Here is a 25,375-nt window from a genome sequence, read left to right as displayed (position 1 = left end):
AGGAGAACTTACGCAAGATAATTAGGTTAAGATTAGGAAAAGTTCAAGGCCGACCGCGGTACTGCAGACATTGTTAGCCTGCATCCATTAAAGGGAATTGAAAAATGGCAATCTTTGTGGTCAATCTTTGTGCATATAAAAACATTTTAAGAAGACAATCATGGTACCAATAATTGCTTCTAATTCACCAGATGTAGGTCCTGGAACCGATTATTTTAAAATCACACATAGATGTAATAAGGGTAATTTACATGATAATGGCAGCCTGCAGTACCCCGGTCGGCCTTCAACTTGAAATAGTCAATGAGAGGAGGCAGCACTGAGCTAGCCTGCAACATTACTTCCTGGAGTAGCTCAAACTGCGCATGTTATCTCTCCATAAAACACCATCCTAACCGACTTCATTTAACTTCAATGCGCTATTGAGTCTTCACATAGGAATGACTGGTGTCACATGATCGATAGCTTTGTCCAATCACAGGCCTGACCTGAGAACCCACAACGTTTTCACTAATGCGATTCTGCAATTTCCATGTTGATACTGTGCTCTCTCTCCGTAGGTGGGATGTAAGGCAGGGGTTGTCTTCTTCCAGTATGGCATCATGACCAGCTACTTCTGGCTATTGGTCGAAGGCCTCTACATCCACACCCTATTGGCTGTCTCCTTCTTCTCCGAGAGAAAGTACTTCTGGTGGTACATTCTGATTGGCTGGGGTAGGTGTCACTGTAATATATCTCCAACTGTGTCTTTAATCCCATTAGGATTATATGCAATGTTTGGCTGTGAATTTTGATTTAATTTTGATGATCATATTCAGGAGGTTTTTTTTTTTTAAGGAGACACCATATGTCAATGTTTTTTTACCTGTACTTGGATAAGGCTAGCACGAATTTGAAAAAACCCCCACTGATTATACATTAGATTAATATTACTTCTAAAGAGTAACTCTATCACTTCCAGATGCTTGTGTTGTATCTAAAAACATCCAGTGTGTTACTCATCCACACCTGATCACTGATAACCAAAATGGCAGTGTGACCATGTATTTACAGGATTTGAAGAAGATTTTTAAGTAAAAGGCATGCTGTCCATTTCTGGATTCTTTTAAAAAACACTGCAGAGGTGTCGCCAACATCCTTGTTTTTAAGTATTTACTTACTGAGCAGTAATCTGAAAAGTAAATGTAGAATGTCATGCTGGTTGCTTGTTTGTTTTCTACTAGACTGATTGAAATGTCATGTACTTGTGTTAGAATATCATTGTTAACGTTGTGTTTGAAAAGTGATGTAATTGAGTTGATAGCATTGTGTTTGAACATTGTGTCAGACTGGACCAAACAAATTCATATTTAAATCAAGGTTTATGCTTTTAATAGCTCAATCAGTGCAGTAATAATATTAATATTATTAATAAACTATACACACATAATCCAGAAAAATTAAGAAATATCAGAACGAGTAATGTCAGAGACCGGAGTATAAATATAGATACACTGAGTGTACAAAACATTGTGGACACCTCCTCTTTCCATGACAGAGACTGACCAGGTGAATCCAGATGAAAGCTATGATCCCTTATTGATGTCACTTGTTAAATCCACTTCAATCAGTGTAGATGAAGGGGAGGAGACAGGTTAAAGAAAGATTTTTAAGCCTTGAGGCAATTGAGACATGGATTGAGTATGTGTGCCATTCAGAGGGTGAATGGACAAGACAAAAGATTGAAGTGCCTTTGAACGAGGGGTATGATAGTAGGTGCCAGGCGCATCGGTTTGAGTGTGTCAGAAACGGCAACCCTGCTGGATTTTTCACACTCAAAGTGGGTGAAACAGTATGAAAACATTGTTAAAGTGACCAGTGTTCAATGACTAGAATACAGTATATACATATGAAGTGGGTAAAACAGCATGGAAACATTATTAAAGTGACCAGTGTTCAATGACTGTGTACGTAGGGCAGCAGTCTCTAAGGCGCAGGGTTGAGTACCGGGTGGTAGCCGGCTGGAACAGTGACTGAGGCTCATACACCTACAGGTGTTATGCTTTGTCTGCATGCTCCAGGACACAGATACCTTTATCATAATCTCTTGGCAATAACTTAAAAAAAAAAAGTGAACTCACACTGTTTGTTGACAATGTTTTGTTGTTGTTTGTTCTCTGATATCCACAGGGGCCCCAACTGTTTTTATCACAGCTTGGGTTATTACAAAGGCTTATTTAAAACACTCTGGGTAAGTTCACTGTTATTTTGTTAGTTTGTTTGTGTTAGTGTTTGTTTGTCTAGAATCTGTGGTTTTTTCTCAGAATCTCCTCCAACTTTGTCAACAAGTGTTTTGAAAATCCTGTGATATTTTTGTTCCACATTGCAATTGAAGATGTATCTCAACAGGCAATGAATGTATGCTAGTCGTCCATCCATGAAACACTCACTGAAAATTATGTCAATGTACTATAATAAAATATGAACCTATGGCAAACATTCTACTGCACTTTCTCGTACACTCAGAAAAAAAAAGTTGTACTTAAATGGGTACAGACACAGTGCTAGGGCAAAAAATCAAAACGTTCAACCAGGGAGGGCCCCTGGACCAAGTTTAGGAAATCCTGCCTTAGGGGACAAAGAAGGGTTTCTTATATATACAGTACCCTCAGAAAGTATTCACACCACTTGAGTTTTTCCACATTTTGTTGTGTTACAGCCTGAATTTAAAATGGATTCAATTTAGATTATTTTTTTTTATCACTGGCCTACACACAAAATCCAATAATGTAAAAGTGGAATTATGTTTTTAGGAATTTGTTACAAATTCATATTTTTTTTTTAGCTGAAATGTCTTCTGTCAATAAGTATTCAACCCCTTTGTTATGGCCTAAATAAGTTCAGGAGTACAAATGTGCTGAACGAGTCACATAATAAGTTGCAATAATAGCGTTTAACGTGATTTTTTAAATCTCTTTACCCCACACATACAATTATCTGTAAGGTCCCTCAGTCGAGCAGTGAATGGTAGCAGATATTGAATATCCCTTTGAGCATGGGGAAGTTATTAATGACTCTTTGGATGGTGTAGCAATACACTCAGTCACTACAAATATACAGGCATCTGGAGAGGAAGGAAACCGCTCAGGGATTTCACCATGAGGTGAATGATGACTTTAAAACAGTGTGGATGGATCAACAACATTGTAGTTACTCCAAAATACTAATCTAATTGACAGAGTGAAAACAAGGCACTAAAGTAATACTGCAACAACAAAAAAAACGTCAAAGCAATTAACCTTTTGTCCTGAATACAAAGTGTTATGTTTGTGGCAAATCCAATACAACACCTTCGATTCAAATGTGACTAATTCCATTCTCGTTCCATTCTCCATTCTCTTGTTAATTCGACCATAAAAGACCTGATTCACGCAGTCTCCTCTGAACAGTTGATGTTGAGATGTGTCTGTTACTTGAAATCTGTGAAGCATTTATTTGGGCTGCAATTTCTGAGTCTGGTAACTCTAATGAATTTATCCTCTGCAGCAGAGGTAACTCTGGGACTTCCATTTCTGTGGCGGTCCTCATGAGAGCCAGTTTCATCATAGCGCTTGATGGTTTTTGCGACTGCACTTGCAGAAACTTTCAAAGTTCTTGAAATGTTCCACTTTGACTGACCATCATGTATTAAAGTAATGATGGACTGTCGTTTCTCTTTGCTTATTTGAGCTGTTCTTGCCACATTATAGACTTGGTCTTTTACCAAATAGGGCTATCTTCTGTGTACCACCCTTATGTTATCACATCACAATTGATTGGCTCAAACACATTAAGAAGGAAAGAAATCCCACAAATGAACTTTTAACAAGGCACACCTGTTAATTGAAATGCATTCCAGGTGGCTACCTCATGACGCTGGTTGAGAGAATGCCAAGAGTGTGCAAAGCTGTCATCAAGGCAAAGGGTAGCTACTTTGAAAAATCTCAAATCTCAAATATATTTTATATTTGTTTAACACTTTTTTGGTTACTACATGGTTACTTCCATATGTGTTATTTCGTAGTTTTGATGTCTTCACTATTATTCTACAATGTAGAAATGAGTACAAATAAAGAAAAACCCTGGAATTGGTAGGTGTGTCCAAACTTTTGATTGGTATTGTACATACAGTGCCGTATTTGACCCCTATTTTTGCATAGTTTTGATTCTGAATGTTATGAGGTCTTCAACCAAAAAATAAAAAATAAAGGGAACCTGAGTTTACAAAAAACAAACAAAATTATTACTTATTTAATTTAATTTACAAAATTATGCAATACCCAATTCCCCTGTGTGAAAAAGTAATTGCCCCCTTACACTCAATAACTGGTTGTACCACCTGTAGCTGTACTGACTGCAACCAAACACTTCCTGTAGTTGTTGATCAGTCTCTCACGTCACTGTGGAGGAATTTACTGTAGCTGTACTGACTGCAACCAAACACTTCCTGTAGTTGTTGATCAGTCTCTCACGTCACTGTGGAGGAATTTACTGTAGCTGCACTGACTGCAACCAAACACTTCCTGTAGTTGTTGATCAGTCTCTCACGTCACTGTGGAGGAATTTACTGTAGCTGCACTGACTGTAACCAAACACTTCCTGTAGTTGTTGATCAGTCTCTCACATCACTGTGGAGGAATTTACTGTAGCTGTACTGACTGCAACCAACCACTTCCTGTAGTTGTTGATCAGTCTCTCACGTCACTGTGGAGGAATTTACTGTAGCTGTACTGACTGCAACCAAACACTTCCTGTAGTTGTTGATCAGTCTCTCACATCGCTGTGGAGGGATTTTGGCCCACTCTTGCATGCAGAACTGCTTTAACTCAGCGACATTTGTGTTTTCAAGCATGAACTACTCATTTCAAGTCCTGCCACAACATCTCAATTGGGATTAGGTCTGGACTTTGACTAGGCCATTCCAAAACTTCAAATGTGTTGCTTTTTAACCATTTTCATTTGGACTTGATTGTGTGTTTTGGATCATTGTCTTGCTGCATGACCCAGCTGCACTTCAGCTTCAGCTCACAGACGGATGGCCTGACATTCTCCTGTAGAATTCTCTGATACAGAGCAGAATTCATGGTTCCTTCTATTAAGGCAAGTCGTCCAGGTCCTGAAGCAGCAAAGCATTACCAAACTATCACACTACCACCACCATGCTTGACCGTTGGAATAAGGTTCTTATTGTGGAATGCAGTGTTTGGTTTTCGCCAGGCATAATAGGACCCATGTCATCCAAAAGCTTGACTCAAGTTTGCCAAGAAGCACTTGTGTCACGCGTGCTCCCTCTCAGGCCTCTAGGTCACCAAGCTGCTCGTTATGGCGCACACCTGTCACCATCGTTACGCGCACCTGCGCATCATCAGACTCACCTGGACTCCATCACCTCCCTGATTACCTTCCCTATATATGTCACTCCCTTTGGTTCCTTCCCCAGGCGTTATTGTTTCTGTGTCACGTCTGTGCGTTGTTCCTGGTTCTTATCATGTTGTGTTTATTAAAACACTCACTCCCTGAACCTGCTTCCCGACTTTCAGCGCACGTCGTTACAGAATAACGGCTCACCTAAGGGAAGCATCAGGGAGTTCTTTTTTTTCTTCTCTTGGTGGGAAGGATGTCAGGTCCGGGAGCCACTACAGGCTCTCGTGCCTCAGACAGATCGCCAGGCTCCCCTGCCTCCGCCGGCTCGTCAGGCTCTCATGCCTCAGCCGGATCGCCAGGCTCCCCTGCTTCCACCGGCTCTCATGCCTCAGCCGGACTGCCAGGCTCCCCTGCTTCCACCGGCTCTCATGCCTCAGCCGGACTGCCAGGCTCCCCTGCTTCAGCCGGCTCGTCTGGCTTTCATGCCTTTTCCGGATCGCCAGGCTCCCCTGCTTCCACCGGCTCGCCAGGCTCCCCTGCCTCAGCCGGGTCTGTCAGGTTCCCGCGCATCAGCAGGGGTGACCGGTCCGCTCCTGATCCCCAGAATCATTCCTTTGGTTGGTGTCCTGTGGCTGGAGCCGAACGCGCCGTGGAGGGGGTACCATCACGTATGCTCTCTCTCCGGCGCTTTAGGTCACCATGCCCCTGCGTCTCAGCCGGATTGACAGGTTTCTTGCGCCTCAGCAGAGGTGACCGGTCCTCTCCTGATCCCTGGGATCGTCATTTTGGTCGGCGTCCTGCGGCTGGAGACGCGCGTCGGGGAGGGGGTACTGTCACATGTGCTCCCTCCCCGGCCTCTAGGTCACCAGGCTGCTCATTATGGCGCATAACTGTCACCATCGTTACGCGCCCCCCCCCCCCCCCCTCCCCGTATGATCAGACTCACCTGGACTCCATCACCTCCTTGATTACCTGCCCTATATATGCCACTCCCTTTGGTTCCTTCCCCAGGCGCTATTGTTTCTGTTCCTGTGTCATGTCTGTGCGTCGTTCGTGTTTCTTATTTTGTTTTATGTTGTGTTTTATTTATTAAAACCCTCACTCCCTGAGCTTGCTTCCTGACTTTCAGCGCACGTCGTTACAACCTGGATGATCATCAAGACTCTTGGAAGAATGTTCTATGGACAGATGATTCAAAAGTATAACTTTTTGGATGACATGGGTCATATGCATTATAGTTGTTCTGTTCAGCACATGTTTCCTCCTGAACTTATTTTAGGCTTGCCATAACAAAGGGGTTGAATACTTATTGACGCAAGACATTTCCGGTTTTAATTAAAATTAAAACAAATTCTATAAACAAAATTCCACTGTGATAATATGGGGTATTATGTGTAGATCAGTGACACAAAATCTCAATTGTATCCATTTTAAATTCAGACTGTAAGACAACAAAATGTGGAAAAGTAAAGGGGTTAGAATACTTTCTGCAAGCTCCGTACATGTATATTTTTACATATATTTTTTTAAGAGTGTACTGCAGTGCCCAGTTATTCAATTCATAGAACCAAGGTATGACTTTGTTAGACAAGTGATTATTATAAACTGCCAATGCCACATTTCACATTACATGGCCACCGTAGCATTGTAGCAATGTTACCTGAACCTACTGTGAATTTCCTGTGGTGATGAATGGTTGGTCTCTATGGAGGCCGTTAGGAGGACTTTATATTGTAGTGTACTCTACAATAGGCAAGTGTATAACCTTGACAAAAATCCATGTACAATTTCATATTTTATTGAATGATTTTGTTTTTTTACAATGATAACACATTTTGGTCATTTTGAATTATAAAATGGTAAAGAGAGTTTTTCCTTGGGCCTTAACTTTGTATGTATCCATTAGTATCTAAATAATGTGTTTGTGTGTTGGTGAGATCTTCATCCTCTGCCCCTGCTCCTCCTCTGTCCTCTATAGGTGTTGGGACATTATTAACGACCATCCCTGGTGGATCATCAAAATGCCAATATTACTGACCATACTGGTGTGTCACACATACACTGGCCTAGCCGATGATTGACATTTTATATACAACTCTACGTTACATAAATTAAATGTTAGCCCTCTTTCATTCCCAAACCCAGGTCAACTTCATCCTGTTCATCTGTATAATCCGGATACTGCGTCAGAAAATGAATTGCAGAGACATAGGAAGGAAAGAATCTCATCAATACTCGTAGGTTTTTCTTTTGTTGTTCACTTTCTCAGCTGTTTTATTGGGGGCCATTTTAATTCACTAGGATGTGTTCATATCAGGATGTCACTATATGTGTAGCTGGTCTGCACTCAACAACAAAAAAAGAGATTCAAGGTTTCTGTTTAGTATTTTGTTCATTATGGGGTGCTTAGATAGACAAACGTTTCAGCCTAAGCCCCGTTTACACCTGGCTCTAACATGAGTCCTTTGTTCTGATTGTGCCCACAATTTTAGACAGGTGTCAATGACGCATTGTGATCTGACTGTTATCAGATCTTATAAAGTGCAAACAGATAAGATAAGGACAAGAGCAGTAGAAATATCAGGACGAGAAGGCATGTTAGCGCCAGGTATAGAGGAGGCTAGTGTCATCAGCGTCTCGAGGTTCTTCATTGTGATCTCGTTATAAGATACCTACGATATAAACTATAGTTAGCTAACATTCATCCTCCCCCCCCCCCAAAAAAAACAGTAATTCATAAAAGGTAACTTTGCGTGTAAAAGTTGTGCTTTCTGTAAACGTATGGTGGAAGCAGATCATTATCAACCAGAAATATCATCTATACACTCCTGTATAACCTACAACTCATGTAGTTTGTTAGTTAAAAAATGTTTGTTAATTTTACATTGGTCAGACAACAAGGGAGACTGACATTCCGTCTTAATGAACGACTCAGCAACATTAAGCGCTGTTATTCGCCTCTCCTGTTGCCAGACATTTTATGGAAGCGGGCCATTGAACTGATGACTTATGGTATAGAAAAGGTTTGGGCTAAACGTAGAGGTAATAATATTGAAAGAACTCTCCTGTAGAGAGTCCTTTGGATTTTTTTTTACATTATGCACACTACACCCATGTAGACTTAACAAGGAGTTTTATTTGGTTCCCTTTCTGTCATTACTTATTGCAGGAGCGCACCTACTCGTTTACCTAAGGATCGGACTTTTTTTAAATTTTCGCCTAAAATGACGTACCCAAATGTAACTGCCTGTAGCTCAGGACCTGAAGCAAGGATATGCATATTCTTGATAACATTTGAAAGGAAACACTTTGAAGTTTGTGGAAATGTGAAATGAATGTAGGAGAATATAACACAATAGATCTGGTAAAAGATAATTCAAAGAAAAAAACACGTTATTTGAAATGCAAGAGAAAGGTCATAATGTATTATTCCAGTTTAGGCACAATTTCGATTTTGGCCACTAAATGGCAGCAGTGTATGGGTAAAGTTTTAGACTGATCCAAAGAACCATTGCATTTCTGTTCAAAATGTTGTATCAAGTCTGCCCAAATGTGCCTAATTTAATCTGAATACCTAGGATAGGATAAAGTAATCCTTCTAACCCCCCCCCCCCCCCCTTAAAAGATTTAGATGCACTATTGTAAAGTGGTTGTTCCACTGGATATCATAAGGTGAATGCACCAATTTGTAAGTCGCTCTGGATAAGAGCGTCTGCTAAATGACTTAAATGTAAATAATGTAATTGATTTATTGATACATTTTCAAGTTCATAACTGTGCACTCTCCTCAAACAATAGCATGGTATTCTTTCACTGTAATAGCTACTGCAAATTGGACAGTACAGTTAGATTAACAAGAATTTAAGCTTTCTGCCCATATCAGATATGTCTATGTCCTAGAAAATGTTCTTGTTACTTACAACCTCATGCTTATCACATTAGCGCACGTTAGCTCAACCGTCTCGCAGGGGGGACACCGATCCCGTAGAGGTTATTAACCGTTTGTTCGTAAATAGAGGGGGGTGTTGGGAGGCACCATTTAAAGATTTGTCTGACGAGATAACATGACAGTGCTTAATCACCGGAGAGTTGATGAAGTTTGTCATCGGATTAAACATCACAGCACAATTCACTGAGGAAGGTTTTGTTGTTCTAACGTGCTTTGTGAAGAGGTGATTTCTTTTAATATCCTTCCCCTTTTCATTGGCACATTGCAGCCAATCTTTTAGGTAATTTCTTTGGCGGAAACATACTTTCTGTTTGTTTTGAATATTATTTGTCAGGACTACAGATTCGGCGTATATAATAAAGTTGGCTTATTGGTAAACTCATTTGAGCGTTCACGGATGGCGAGCAATAAGCCGTTTTTATCTTTTGGCTTCCTGTGAACATCTTCAATTTAAGCCTACTAGAGAGCGTGTGCCCTCAGGCCTGGAGGGAAGCTAAAGTCATTACGCTACCCAAGAATAGTAAAGCCCCCTTTAACTGGCTCAAATAGCCGACCAATCAGCCTGTTACCAACCCTTAGTAAACTTCTGGAAAAAATTGTGCTTGACCAGATATAATGCTATTTCACAGTAAACTGTCACACCCTGGCCTCTGTTATATTGATTTTCTTTATTAGTTTAGTTAGGTCAGGGTGTGACATGGGGGATGTTTGTGTGTTTTGTCTAGTTTAGGGTGTGTGTATTGTTCAGGGGGTTGTGTATAGTGTATGGGGTTGTGTTCAGTGTAGAGGTTTAGGAAAGTCTATGGTTGCCTGGTTTGGTTCTCAATCAGAGACAGCTGTTTATTGTTGTCTCTGATTGGGAGCCATATTTAAGGCAGCCATAGGCTTTAGGTGATTGTGGGTAATTGTCTATGTCTAAACGTTAGTAGCGTGTGTGTGCGCACTTTCGTTTTGTAGCTTCACGGTTGTTTTGTATAGTTTGTAAAAGTGTTTCGTTTCGTGTTCATCTTCGTTATAAATAAAAGGGAAGATGTATTCATATCACGCTGCGACTTGGTCCACTCTTTCACCAGAAGACGATCGTGACATAAACAAATTGACAACAGAATTTCAGCACGCTTATATGGAAGGACACTCAACAAGCACAGCACCTACACAAGTGATAAAATGATTGTGGGGGCTGTCTTGTTGCTTCAGTGCAGCTTTTGACATTATCGATCATAGTCTGCTGCTGGAAAAACGTATGTGTTATGGCTTTACACCCCCTGCTGTAATGTGGATAAAGAGTTACCTGTCTAACAGAACACAGAGTGTGTTCTTTAATGGAAGCCTCTCAAATATAATCCAGGTAGAATCAGGAATTCACCCAGGGCAGCTGTTTAGGCCCCTTACTAATAAAAAAAAATTATTCTAACGACATTCCACTGACTTTGAGTAAAGCCAGAGTGTCCATGTATGTGGATGACTCAACACTATACACATCAGCTACTGCAGCGACTGAAATGACTGCAACACTTAACAAAGAGCTGCAGTTAGTTTCAGAGTGGGTGGCAAGGAATAAATATTTCTAAAATTAAAAGCATTGCATTTGGAACAAAACACTCACTAAACCCTAAACCTCAACTAAATCTTGTAATAAATAATGTGGAAATTGAGCAAGTTGAGATGACTAAACTGCTTGGAGTAACACTAGATTGTAAACTGTCATAGTCAAAACATATTGATGCAGTAGTACCTAAAATGGGGAGAAGTCTGTCTATAATAAAGCGATGCTATGCCTTCTTAACAACACTATCAACAAGGCAGGTCGTACAGGCCCTAGTTTTGTCGCACCTTGACTACTGTTCAGTCGTGTGGTCAGCTGCCACAAAACAGGACTTAAGAAAATTGCAATTGGCTCAGGACAGGGCAGCACAGCTGGCCCTTGGATGTACACAGCGAGATAATATCAATAATATGCATGTCAATCTCTCCTGACTGAAAGTGGAGGAGAGATTTGACTTCATCACTGCTTGTATTTATGAGAGGTATTGGCATGTTGAATGCATCGAGCTGTCTGTCTAAACTACTGGCACACAGCTCGGACACCCATGCATACCCCACAAGACATGCCACAAGAGGTCTCTTCACAGTCCCCAAGTCCAGAATAGACTATGGGAGGCACACAGTACTACATAGAGCCATGACTACATGGAACTCTATTCCACATCAAGTAACAAGCAAGCAGTAAAATTAGATGTATAAAATAGATTAAAAAAACACCTTATGGAACAGCGGGGACTGTGAAGTAACACAAACATTGGCACAGACACATGCATACACACACACACACACACACACACACACACACACACACACACACACACACACACACACACACACACACACACACACACACACACACACACACACACACACACACACACACACACACACACACACACACACACACACACACACACTCACAATACCATACGCAATATACAAACACATGGATTTAGTACTGTAGATATGTGGTAGTGGTGGAGTAGGGGCCTGAGGACACACAGTGTGTTGTGAAATCTGTGAATGTATTGTAATGTTTTTAAAATGGTATAAACTGCCTTAATTTTGCTGGACCCCAGGAAGAGTAGCTAATAGGGATCCATAATAAATACAAATACAAACACTGGTAGCTATATAGATTCCCAGATGATTTATACACTTGTACATCAAGAAAATCAATCGTTTCAGTACCCTTGTCCATTGAGAAGGAGATGGATTGGAATCTAGAGTTTATATATGTCACGCCTTGACCTTAGAGAGCCTTTTTTTTCTCTATTTGGTTAGGTCAGCGTGTGATTTGGGTGGGCATTCTAGTTTGTCTATTTCTTTGTTGGCCAGGTATGGTTCCCAATCAGAGGCAGCTGTCTATCGTTGTCTCTGATTGGGAGACTATAATACATGAAAAAAGTCAGGTCACTCAAGGTTGAATATGGTAGACTACAAATTTCGATACATTTTCACCTGAACAACCATACCATAAACAATTGGTCTCATAGGAATGTCTGTATGACACGTATGGACCTTATAAAGTCTTTATATAACAGGAGTTACAGGGAAATCAATAATAAGGAATTTGAATTATTTTTCAATTATTTAATAAGGAATCTAATTCCGTTTTGTGATTAGCTGTGGGGTTAAGCAGAAGGCGTTTATAGTACTTCTGATCGGCAAACATTTCTTAAATTTTCTCAACATACTTGCATGTGTCCTGTACTACAATACTAATCAATATCATCCCCCTAATCAGAGTTTTTTTTGTAAGGCTCTTATCATTTATCAACTGCTCTAATGCTAATCTCTCTGAGGAAGAAAGGTTAATAATTCTATGTCTCTTATGATTGTTCTGTTGTAAAGTTTGATCAATTTTGCTTTTTACAAGTTTACAATAAGTAATGATCCAGGCTGTATCACAACCGGCCGTGATTGGGAGTCCCATAGGGTGGCGCACAATTGGCCCAGCGTCGCCTGGGTTTGGCCGGTGTAGGCCATCATTGTAAATAATAATTTGTTTTTAACTGACTTGCCTTGTTAAATAAAGGTTACTTTTTTTTATTTTTATGATAGACGGATTAAAAGTGGGGGGAATAAACTTGCTCTTTGGTTTAAAAACAGGTGTAGGAGGTATTTTTTTGAGTGCGGACCAGCTAAACAATTTTGGAATCCTATTACATTTTGGTCGACGCACCTTTTCTGAGGGCAGTGGCCACAACTTTCATATCAGGTTGTACAACATTTCACTCTACCATTGTAATGTTGTTCTTCAGGACAGACACCCAGCTCTGAGATATTGCTATAAAACACCCTCCATCTACAGAAGATGGTTAGCTTCACCTCTGTCCTTTGATTATTGGTAGATATTGGAAATATGAACAGTCTAGAATGTTCTCTATCCAAATCCACAGTCAATGTGATTAGGAATGGTCAAGAAATATCGATAATATTGGTATTTTTTTTCTGTCTAGCTCACCATTTTAGAATACAACATTCCAGATGATCACACAAAATAAAAAATTATTCAAAGTTATACTTTCCAAAACAATCAACCCTCATTCTGTCTGCTGTTCTGATCCACAGGAGGTTGGCTAAGTCCACGCTACTGTTGATACCTCTGTTCGGAATCAACTACATCGTCTTTGCCTTCATCCCTGAAGACATCAACACTCGAATCAGGATGGTCATTGACCTGATTCTAGGATCCTTCCAGGTAGGATGGTCTTTCACCTGATTGTAGGATCCTTCCAGGTGGGATGGTCATTGACCTGATTCTAGGATCCTTCCAGGTAGGATGGTCTTTCACCTGATTGTAGGATCCTTCCAGGTGGGATGGTATTTGACCTGGTTCTAGGATCCTCCCAGGTAGGATGGTCTTAAACCTGATTGTAGGATCCTTCCAGGTAGGATGGTCTTTCACCTGATTGTAGGATCCTTCCAGGTAGGATGGTAATTTGACCTGGTTCTAGGATCCTTCCAGGTAGGATGGTCATTGACCTGATTCTAGGATCCATCCAGGTAGGATGGTCATTGACCTGATTCTAGGATCCATCCAGGTAGGATGGTCTTTGACCTGAATCTAGGATCCTTCTTTGACCTGATTCTAGGATCCTTCCAGAACTAAGGCCTCCATGCAATAATATAGCATGTAGGCCTTAGTATATGGTGACTTACTGTACAGTCGTGGCCAAAAGTTTTGAGAATGACACAAATATTAATTTTCACAAAGTCTGCTGCCTCAGTTTGTATGATGGCAATTTGCATATACTCCAGAATGTTATGAAGAGTGTTACTTAAAAGTTTAAAATAAGTCAATACATGATGTGTCCTCCATAAATTACATTGCTCTTTTCAGAGCGCCCCACAGACACCATAATCAATTCATAAGTTAACCTATAGCATTCATTCACCCCTTTGAGAACACAACTCTCTGAGACACGCACACAGACACACACTTTCTCTCTCATCACAGTATGGAAGAGCACCCTGCTCCTAGGTACTTCTGATTGCAGTTACATATGGGTGGATGGTTGGTGGGTGGTAGGCTTTGTTGTAGTTGTTTGTCTTGAACAGGCAATGATGAGTGACCACAGTGTCAGTATGGGACTTGCAAAGATGAATTGCAAAGTCCCTCTTTGCCATGCAAATTAACTGAATCCCCTAAAAACATGTACACTGTATTTCAGCCCTGCCACAAAAGGACCAGCTGACATCATGTCAGTGATTCTCTCGTTAACACAGGTGTGAGTGTTGACGAGGACCAGGCTGGAGATCACTCTGTCATGCTGATTGAGTTCGAATAACAGACTGGAAGCTTCAAAAGGAGGGTGGTGCTTGGAATCATTGTTCTTCCTCTGTCAATTATGGTTACCTGCAAGGAAACACGTGCCGTCATCATTGCTTTGCACAAAAAAGGGCTTCACAGGCATGGATATTGCTGCCAGTAAGATTGCACCTAAATCAACCATTTATCGGATCATCAAGAACTTCAAGGAGAGTGGTTCAATTGTTGTGAAGAAGGCTTCAGGGCGCCCAAGAAAGTCCAGCAAGCGCCAGCACTGTCTCCTAAAGTTGATTTAGACTCGGATCGGGGCACCACCAGTACAGAGCTTGCTCAGGAATGGCAGCAGGCAGGTGTGAGTGCATCTGCACGCACAGTGAGGCGAAGACTTTTGGAGGATGGCCTGGTGTCAAGAAGGTTAGCAAAGAAGCCACTTCTCTCCAGGAAAAACATCAGGGACAGACTGATATTCTGCAAAAGGTACAGGGATTGGACTGCTGAGGACTGGGGTAAAGTCATTTTCTCTAATGAATCCCCTTTCCGATTGTTTGGAGCATTCGGAAAAAAGCTTGTCCGGAGAAGACAAGGTGAGCGCTACCATCAGTCCTGTTTCATGCCAACAGTAAAGCATCCTGATACCATTCATGTGTGGGGTTGCTTCTCAGCCAAGGGAGTGGGCTCACTCACAATTTTGTGTAAGAACACAGCCATGAATAAAGAATGGTGCCAACACATCCTCCGAGAGCAACTTCTCCCAACTATCCAGGAACAGTTTGGTGACGAACAATGCCTTTTCCAGCATGATGGAGCACCTTGCCATAAGGCAAAGGTGATAACAAAGTGGCTTGGGGAAAATAACATAGATATTTTGGGTCCATGTCCAGGAAACTCCCCAGACCTTAATCCCATTGAGAACTTGTGGTCAATCCTCAAGAGGCGGGTGGACAAACAAAAACCCACAAATTCTGACAAACTCCAAGTATTGATTATGCAAGAATGGGCTGCCGTCAGTCAGGATGTGGCCCAGAAGTTAATTGACAGCATGCCAGGGCGGATTGCAGAGGTCTTGAAAAAGAAGGGTCAACACTGCAAATATTGACTCTTTGCATCAACTTCATGTAATTGTCAATAAAAGCCTTTGACACTTATGAAATGCTTGTAATTATACTTCAGTATTCCATAGTAACATCTGACAAAAATATCTAAAGACACAGAGGCAGCAGACTTTGTGAAAATTTATATTTGTCTCATTCTCAAAACTTTTGGCCACGACTGTATAGTTCAAGATTACGGAACACATGGGTCATTCTACGAAAATGGTGGCCTTCCTGTCCTGGCCCTATTCACCAGGAAAAACACTTAAAAGTGTGAGTTAATGAAACAAAAAATATTGTTTTTTGTTTTAATTGAAGTGTTTTATTATTAATAAAACATATGTAAGATAGTTGTATTGCAAACCATTTTTATATATATATTGTAGAGCACAGTCAGTACCATGAAGTTGTCTTGTCCCTCAGGTCAGGAGTCATGGTTTAGTGACATATTTTGGGTTTAAAAATATATTTTTTAAATGTCATAATACAAAGGAAAGTTATATAGTTATTTAGTGGACTAATTAGAAAACTAAAATATCAAATAAATATTATAAATAATTTACAAGTAATAGCTGTCCCTCAATTTCATGTCACTGGTGTTAAAATTTATAGAAACCACCACTATAATGCAAAATGCATCATCCTTGACAAATTCTTCCTCGGTCAAAGGTTCATTGGAGACGGGACTGTTTTGAAAAGCACATGGTGAGTGTGCACTCTCTCTTCATATGTTAACAATGTAATTTAACTTGGTAATTTCATGCGAGGACTTAAGATGTGTCACTGGTGTTATACAATTTTAAGGGGAAAGGAAATTGGATTAAAATTATTGATAAAATTGCATGATTAAGTGATTTATTTACAATTTAAGAAGTGTGGTTTGAGCTACAGTGGCCACCATCTTAGATATGCCATCTTGTCTGCAGATTTGTCACTGGTGTTACTGTTCTTGCTGGTAACACCAGTGACATGACGATAACGCCAGTGACAATCAATAACACCACAAACTTTTTGTTCAACGTAATGTTTTATAAAACCCTCAACAATTATATTAAAAAAGATGTATTAGCATTTTAATTACTGTTTCAATATTGTAATCACATAATATGGCTTTATTTTTGATAGATATGGCAAAATGAGGTGCTGCTGAAAAGCAAAGACTCTACAAACAGCACATGGATGCTGACCCACACCGCAGAGCCTACCTTAAACAAAAACAGCAGACTTAAAGGATTTAGAGAGTCATAAAAGATAGAGTGAAGGATCTCACAGAAAGGGAAAAAAGACAGGAGTGAACAAAATGGCGGGTCAGACAGGCAAAACACAGATAGAGATTGAGATCAGGAATGACAGTGTTGACCTCCTCCCCCCATCCACTCCAGACAGTGAACCCAGTACTGCAAGGTCAGAATTAAGACAACGTGTCTGTAGGAAGACATATGTACTCTGTATCTGCAGAGTTCCTGTATCTACAGAGTTCTTCTGTCAAGTGTCTGTGTTCTTTTGCCAATCTTAACCTTTTCTTTTTATTGGCCAGTCTGAGATATGGCTTTTTCTTTGCAACTCTGCCTAGAAGGCCAGCAACCCGGAGTCGCCTCTTCACTGTTGACGTTGAGACTAGTGTTTTGCGGGTACTATTTAATGAAGCTGCCAGTTGAGGACTTGTGAGGCATCTGTTTCTCAAACTATACACTCTAATGTACTTGTCCTCTTGCTCAGTTGTGCACCGGGGCCTCCCACTCCTCTTTCTAGTCTGGTTAGAGCAAGTTTACGCTGTGCTGTGAAGGGAGTAGAACATAGCATTGTATGAGATCTTCCGTTTCTTGGCAATTTCTCACATGGAATAGCCATCATTTCTCCAAACAAGAATAGACTGACGAGTTTCAGAAAAAAGTTGTTTGTTTCTGGCCATTTTGAGCCTGTAATCGAACCCACAAATGCTGATGCTCCAGATACTCAACTAGTCTAAAGAAGGACAGATGTATTGCTTCTTTAAATCAGCACAACAGTTTTCAGCTGTGCTAACATAATTGCAAAAGGGTTTTCTAATGATCGATTAGCCATTTAAAATGATAAACTTGGATTAGCTAACACAACGTGCCATTGGAACACAGGAGTGATGGTTGCTGATAATGGGCTTCTGTACGCCTATGTAGATATTCCATTAAAAATCTGCTGTTTCCAGCTACAATGGTCGTTTACAACATTAACAATGTCTACACTGTATTTCTGATCAATTTGATGTTATTTTAATGGACAAAAAAATTTGCTTTTCCTCCAAAAACAAGGACATTTCTTAGTGACTCAGTCAAACAGTGAATTTCTAACACAGATTCAACCACAAAGACCAGGGAGGTTTTCCAATGCCTCGCAAAGAAGGGCACCTGTTGGTAGATGGGTAAAAAAATAGACATTGAAAGCCCTTTGATCATGGTGAAGTTATTAATTACACTTTGGATGGTGTCTCAATAGACACACTCACTACAAAGATAAAGGCGTCCTTCCTAACTCAGTTGCCAGAGGGGAAGGAAACCGCTCAGGGATTTCACCATGAGGCCAATGGTGACTTTAAAACAGTTACAGAGTTTAATGGCTGTGATAGGAGAAAACTGAGGATGGATAAACAACATTGTAGTTACTCCACAATACTTTTATTTAATCTTTAATTAACTAGGCAAGTCAGTTAAGACTTTAAGTCGTTTAAGACTTTAAGAAGTTAAGAACAAATTCTTATTTACTATGATGGCCTACCCCGGCCAAACCCTAACCCGGACGACGCTGGGCCAATTGTGCGCCGCCCTATGGTACTCCCAATCACGGCCGGTTGTGATACAGCCTGGATTTGAACCAGGGTGCCTGAAGTGACACCTCAAGCCCTGAGATGCAGTGCCTTAGACCGCTGCGTCACTCGGGAGCCCTGATACTAAGCTAATTGACAGAATGAAAAGGAAGCCTGTACAGAATAAACATATTACAAATCATGCATATTGTTATAATCTTTTAAAATGTAACCTTTATTTAACTAGGCAAGTCAGTTAACCTCTACGGGATCGGTGATAGTTCATTGGATCAGTCTAAAACTTTACACATACACTGCTGCCATCTAGTGGCCAAAATCAAAATTGGAATAATACATTGTAGCCTTTCTCTTGCCTTTCAAAGATGATACAAATGTAAAAAATACAAACTCATGTTTTCTTTTACCATATCTAATGTGCTATATTCTCCTACATTAATATCACATTTCCACAAACGTCAAAGTGTTTCCTTTCAAATTGTATCAAGAATATGCTTATCCTTGCTTCAGGTCCTGAGCCACAGGCAGTTAGATTTGGGTATGTCATTTTAGGCGAAAATTGAAAAAAAGGGTCCGATCCTTAAGTTAAGAACAAATTCTTATTTACAACAAGACACTAAAGGAATACTGAAACAAATGTGGCAAAGCAATTCACTTTTTGTCCTGAATACAAAGTGTTATCTTCGGGGCAAATCAAATACAACACATTACTGTGTACCACTCTCCATATTTTCAAGCATTATGGTGCCTGCATCATGTTAGGGGTATGCTTGTAATTGTTAAGGACTGGGGAGTTTTTCAGGATAAAAAAATTAACAGAATAGAGCTAGCACAGGCAAAATCCTAGAAGAAAACCTGGTTCAGCCTGCTTTCCACCAGACACTGGGAGATAAATTCACCTTTAAGCAGGAAAATAACCTAAAACACATGGCAAAATCTACACTGGAGTTGCTTACTAAGAAGACTGTGAATGTTCCTGAGTGACCAAGCTACAGTTTTGACTTAAATCTACTTGAAAATCTATGGCAAGACCTGAAAATGGTTATCTAGCAATGATCATCAACCAATTGGAGCTTGAAGAATTTTGAAAAGAAAAATGGGCATATATTGCACAATTCAGGTGTGGAAAGCTCTTAGAGACTTACCCAGAAAGACTCTCAGCTCTTAGAGACTTACCCAGAAAGACTCTCAGCTCTTAGAGACTTACCCAGAAAGACTCTCAGCTCTTAGAGACTTACCCAGAAAGACTCTCAGCTCTTAGAGACTTACCCAGAAAGACTCACAGCTGTTAGAGACTTACCCAAAAATACTCTCAGCTCTTAGAGACTTACACAGAAAGACTCTCAGCTGTAATCACTGCCAAAGATGCTTCTATAAAGCATTGACTCAGGGGTGTGAATACTTATGTAAATGAGATTTTTCTGTAAATTTTATTTTCAATAAATTTGCAAACAAATCTAAAAACATGTTTTCAGTTTGTAATTCTAGGTTATTGTATGTAGATGAGTGAGATGTTTAATTTAATTCAGGCTGTAGAAGAAAAAAAGTGGAATTAAGTCATGGGGAATGAATGCTTTCTGAGCGCAATGTAAAGATATTAACAATAATTATGTAATCAGTCCCAGTCAGTCTAGTATGTTAACAGTTCAGGATGTAAAGAATACAATATGTCTATGTTCTCTGCATTCTCCAAGTGTCAAAAAACAACGTAATACAGTCATAGGATGTGTAATAATGAGGTTTGATATCCTCCACGGTCCCTATCTGACTCCCATGAGATTTACGTTCTGTGTTATGAGTTGAGGTTGAGCCAGAGCCAAACGGGCCATTTGCGGTAAAGAGAAAGAGATACAGAATACCACAGGAAAACTGCTGCATGAGCCTTTCCTGGCAATTAGGGAATATGAAGTAAACACTTGAATCATATGGCACAGAAAGATACATTTTCATCCATCTAACCATTTAGGTATGTGCACAAAATAGAAGTGAATATATAGACAGATTATGTAGCATAATGTACAACTCAAGTATGTAAACCCTCGACCCTTAAAACTCTCAAGGAGCTCTCTCACAAGTCATTCTGACTTTTTATATTTGCTTTCCAAATACCCGGGTCATTTGTGAGAGCAATGATCTAGTTGTTATGATAGCAGTCTTAATTTATATCTGCTTTAAACTCGTATTTTCCCTCGGGGGAAAACCTCTCATGTCCTCTCAGCACAAAATTCTATCAGGCCCAGAATTAATGACCCTACCTCATGCTGAATTTGGTCATAATCTTTGGGATCATTTTTCAGTCTTCCACAACTGCTCTGGCTGAGTCTCTCTGGGGCAAAGGCCTTTCTATGAAACAAAACACTCATCATCAGGAGTCCTAATGATCGATTGTTGTCTCCTTTCTCTCTCTGACTCTCTCTCTGTCTCTCTCTCTGTCTCTCTCTCTGTCTCTCTCTCTGTCTGTCTGTCTGTCTGTCTGTCTGTCTGTCTGTCTGTCTGTCTGTCTGTCTGTCTGTCTGTCTGTCTGTCTGTCTGTCTGTCTGTCTGTCTGTCTGTCTGTCTGCCTGCCTGCCTGCCTGCCTGCCTGTCTGCCTGCCTGCCTGCCTGTCTGTCTGTCTGTCTGTCTGTCTGTCTGTCTGTCTCTTTCTCTGTCTGTCTGTCTCTTTCTCTGTCTGTCTGTCTCTCTGTCTCTGTCTCTCTCTCTCTCAGGGGTTTGGGGTTGCAGTCCTGTATTGTTTCCTAAATGGAGAGGTAATACCATACACACTCCACTGCACAGACACAAAACGGTTCCTAAGATGAGCTGACAATGTCAGGGTAAATTTGGAATACATTTTTGGATCTAATACTGTAAACTTTCCATTTTTCTCACACCGAGAGTCTCACTGTGTCTATCTGTTAGACACAGAAAGAGATAGATAAAGTCTAACAGATTGTCTTCATCCATCTCTTTCTGTGTCTATATATTTTCTGACTTATCCCTCTTGCTGTGTCCTATCCCCTCTCAATGTCTCCCTTTCTATGTTTATGTTCCTCTCTTCCTCCCTCTCCTGTGCTCTCTCCCTCCTCTCCTCCCTCTATCCCCACCAGGTACAGGGGGAGGTGAAGCGTAAGTGGCGGCGGTGGCACATGCAAAGGTTTCTGGGTAAAGGAGACACCAAATACCAGCAGCCCCAGGATCTGGGTAGCAACGGTAACAACTTCAGCACCCAGATCACCATGCTGACCAGGTGTAGCCCCATCACACGTCGAGCTTCCGACTGCCAGGAACACTTCTCTGCTATCTGAGCCCAGCTCTGGGTGGTAACAGAGGGCAGAGAAGAGGAGGCAACAGAGACGAGCTGCACTGAAGCACTGTTTAGTATTCAGTCAGCACAGCAGAGACCACCAGCCAACCACACACAACAACAGCAATGATAGGCTTAGATCAGGAATGCCCTCGGTCCCCTTTTGTAAGCCGCGGACCAATTTAACACAATTTATTTTGCTTGTTTTTTTGTTTAATTTAGGAAATCAGTTCCCAAGTATTCCTACAAAAAAAATATTAAAAAAAATAGACATCATCGTGTCTCAATATAATCAAGGTATGAAATGATTGTAATTTTCAAAATCTCTTTTTTGGGCTTAGTTGTGGTTGCAGTGTACACATTTTTATATGGGGCAGCAGGTAGCCTAGCGGTTAGAGAGAAGCGAGCCAGTAACCGGACGTTTGCCAGTTCGAATCCCGGGTCCGACGGGAAAAATCTGGCAAGAAGTGAGCTGGCAACCGGAGGGTTGCTGGTATCAAGACACTTAAACCTCCACGACAACAGCTCCCCGGGCACTCAGTGTGGCAGCCCCGACACCTCCAACACCTGTATACTGTATGCATGTATGTACGTATGTATGTGTGTCTTTCGGAGGGGTTGGGTTAAAAGCGGAAGTTACATTTCGGTTAGACGTTGTCTGACCAATTGACCAATAACGTGATCTTAAGCTTCATAACTATGTTCCGGTCCTCCAATCAGCCGCAATGACAAAAATCAGCCCGCGGCTAAATCTAGTCGCCTACTCCCTGGTCTACGCTATCTGTGTTAAGTCCAAAAACACATTACAGTTCAAATCACCATTTGATATATCTGTGTGTGTAATGAGTGTTGTGTTAGTCTGTGTGGCAGGGTTGAAGTCAATTCCATTTCAATTCTAGTCAATTCAGAAAGTAAAACCAAATTCCAACTTTTTATCATGGAAAACCATTCAAGAGAATTGGAATTTCAGTGTACTTCCTGAATTAGAAATGGAATTGACCCCAACTCTAGGTAACAGGCTAGGAGCTAGGACTAGGACTAGGACTAGGACTAGGTAACTGGCTAGGAACTAGGTAACAGGCCAGAAGCTAGGCTTAGGTAACAGGCTAGGAGCTAGGACTAGGTAACAGGCTAGGAGTTAGGACTAGGTAACAGGCTACGACTAGGTTGCAGGCTATGAGCTAGGTAACGGGCTAGGAACTTTGGCTAGGTAACAGGCTCGGAGCTAGGTAAAAGGCTAGGAGCTAGATAACAATCTAGGAGCTTGGACAAGGTAACAGGCTAGGAGTTAGGATGAGGTAACAGGCTAGGAGTTAGGACGAGGTAACAGGCTAGGTTAGAGGAGAAGGTGTGTGAGAAAGGCCAAAGCCCATTAAACTGGAAATGTTCCTGTTAGGTGAAAACGTATTGAAACTCAACCCACAGAAGTTCACATCCAGATACAGCATATTAATAGTTTAACCAACCAGAGAGCAACACTGGTTTCAGAGGTCAACATTTAGTGGTCAACATTCCAGTCATTTAGGTGACGCACAACAGGGAGTTAAAACGTAATATTCTTCTAGTTTTTCCATCGTTTTCTAGTTGATGGATGCATAGGAGAGCTTTGGGAGCCATACCACCTGTAGGAATGAGTGTCAAGAGAAACAGAGCATTAAATTAAAGGACTCGGTACACACAGTGCTACTTAAAACCTTATGCTGGTAGCTAGGGGACCAGTCTTAAAGACGCACTCCAGTCTCCTTTTCTCCTCATTTATCACCTGATTTACTTAAAAGGCGATCAATGGGTTGTCTAGGTATGACATGACATCACACAAGTGGGAATGGTCCTTTTCTCTTTTGTTCCCACAAGTAAGGGGGGGCGGGGGCATCAGACCAACTCCTTCAATGGCCTACTCCTTGAAGTTTGCAGTTGTGTCAAAAAAATAATTTTCTCTTCAAGTGTGTGTATATTACTGTATTTATACATGGGCTATTGTTTTTCACAGAAACAAAGTTTTACAAAAAAAAATAGCTGGAGAGATTCTTTAAGCTGTTTATTAAATCACTACCAGACTGATTGACTGGCTGGGCTGGCCACTTCACGTTACTCAACTTTAGAGTTACACGTTGTCCACGTGGCAGCATCTACATTGGAAGGATCTCAAAGTGAAATGTTATCCACGTGGTCTAGTCTATATTGGAAGCATCTGGTCTGGTCCCTTATCTATCTAGTATCCAGCTGTCCATGATCAACCAGAGGTTTAGCCATTGATGAAGACACTTTTATGTACCAGAATTATGTTGGGTTTGAAATATAGCTGGATAACATTCCAAGAAAAGAAGCTTATAGTTTTCATAGAATTTATGTGCAGGATTGAAGCGCAGATGTTTTCATTGTAAGGCAGAGTCTCTTAGTGCATAGTTTGGTGTGCAGACAGTCAGGTATTTTTAAAGTCTTGCTCTTACATTCCCCTCAACCCCCTCCCCCATAAAAAAAAATAGCCAATAGTATTGAGTTTCAGTACAGACGCACCTGTATGTGTTTTTCGTTCAAAACTTAAACTTATCCACTAAAGATCATAATTGGGAAGACCAGGCGGTTAGCCATGGCGTTTAGCCATATGGTGAAGTAGTGATGGGGTGTATAAAATGTTTAAAAGTTTCCTCCCATAGCTCCTAACCTGTTGCCACCTCTACGAGGTAAGATATCTGATTTCAATGGTACTGAATTGTTTCCCACTTGGTTTCTAAAACCTTTCAGAAATCTGTGTTGTTTACCTTGTTGTATGTCACTGTACATGTGAATACGTGAACGTACCTCTCACTAAAAATGTCATACAATTGTTCCAGCTATGGTGAAGCTACATATACAGTAGGAATGAAGTAATTTTTTTTATCATGTGTTTTATTGTGGTTATTTACAGTTCTCAGGTGTTGACTGGATTTCAATGCATATCATGTATTATGTAATTGTTTTTAAGTTAGTATTTGTGTTACGTGTTCAGTTGTATTATTTTAAACACACTATATTGATATTCTCAGTCATTTGATAGGATATCTACAATGAATAACTATATTTGACATTCTATGGAATGCTTTGGAACATTCCGAACAACACATGAAAGTGTGGTGTAAGCAAGTGTTTTGTAAATATTGTGCAATTCTGCTTTTGGATTCAGTTGTAAATTATGTTCTAGTAAAGACAGAAGCAATGAAACCCTTTTGTGTTTTCTTCTGCCGGAAAACAATCTATGTTCTCTATAGTCCTCACATTTACAACCAGGGAACATGATGACAAATAGATGACTTATCTCAATATATAAATTACATTTGTGATAGACATAGTGGCTCCTCAACCTGTGTCTGGAGACCTATTGTTGTCCATAGTATTTACACATCCTTGTATATATTGTATACTTTCTACAGTAGTGTACATTTGAACTGTCAAGGGTGAAAAAAGTTAACCTGGTTATTAACTGAACAAAACTAGTCTTGAATTCACACAGCAACTTTCTAAAACAGTAGTGAAACAGAGCATGGATTTAGTGTGGATTCCAGGCAGGAAGAA

General features: G+C 40.6%; 1 protein-coding gene across 1 annotated transcript in view; it reads left to right on the top strand.

Moving 5' to 3' along the window:
- The window catches only part of LOC120042732 (vasoactive intestinal polypeptide receptor-like), a gene marked incomplete at its 5' end in the record, with an annotated part of 90,175 nt that extends 65,195 nt beyond the window's left edge, over positions 1-24,980 (top strand). Inside the window, 7 exons of the mRNA XM_038987528.1 lie at positions 561-714; positions 2,170-2,230; positions 7,361-7,427; positions 7,528-7,619; positions 13,451-13,580; positions 21,246-21,287; positions 21,627-24,980. Coding sequence (XP_038843456.1) covers positions 561-714; positions 2,170-2,230; positions 7,361-7,427; positions 7,528-7,619; positions 13,451-13,580; positions 21,246-21,287; positions 21,627-21,824 — 744 coding nt within the window. The remainder of the gene's footprint in view (positions 1-560; positions 715-2,169; positions 2,231-7,360; positions 7,428-7,527; positions 7,620-13,450; positions 13,581-21,245; positions 21,288-21,626) is intronic.
- Between the last annotated feature and the right edge of the window lie 395 nt (positions 24,981-25,375).

Source organism: Salvelinus namaycush, unplaced genomic scaffold, assembly GCF_016432855.1.
Source record: "Salvelinus namaycush isolate Seneca unplaced genomic scaffold, SaNama_1.0 Scaffold760, whole genome shotgun sequence".
NCBI lineage: Eukaryota > Metazoa > Chordata > Actinopteri > Salmoniformes > Salmonidae > Salvelinus > Salvelinus namaycush.
Note: the sequence above shows the minus strand (reverse complement) of the source record. Positions and strands in the feature narration are given on the sequence as shown.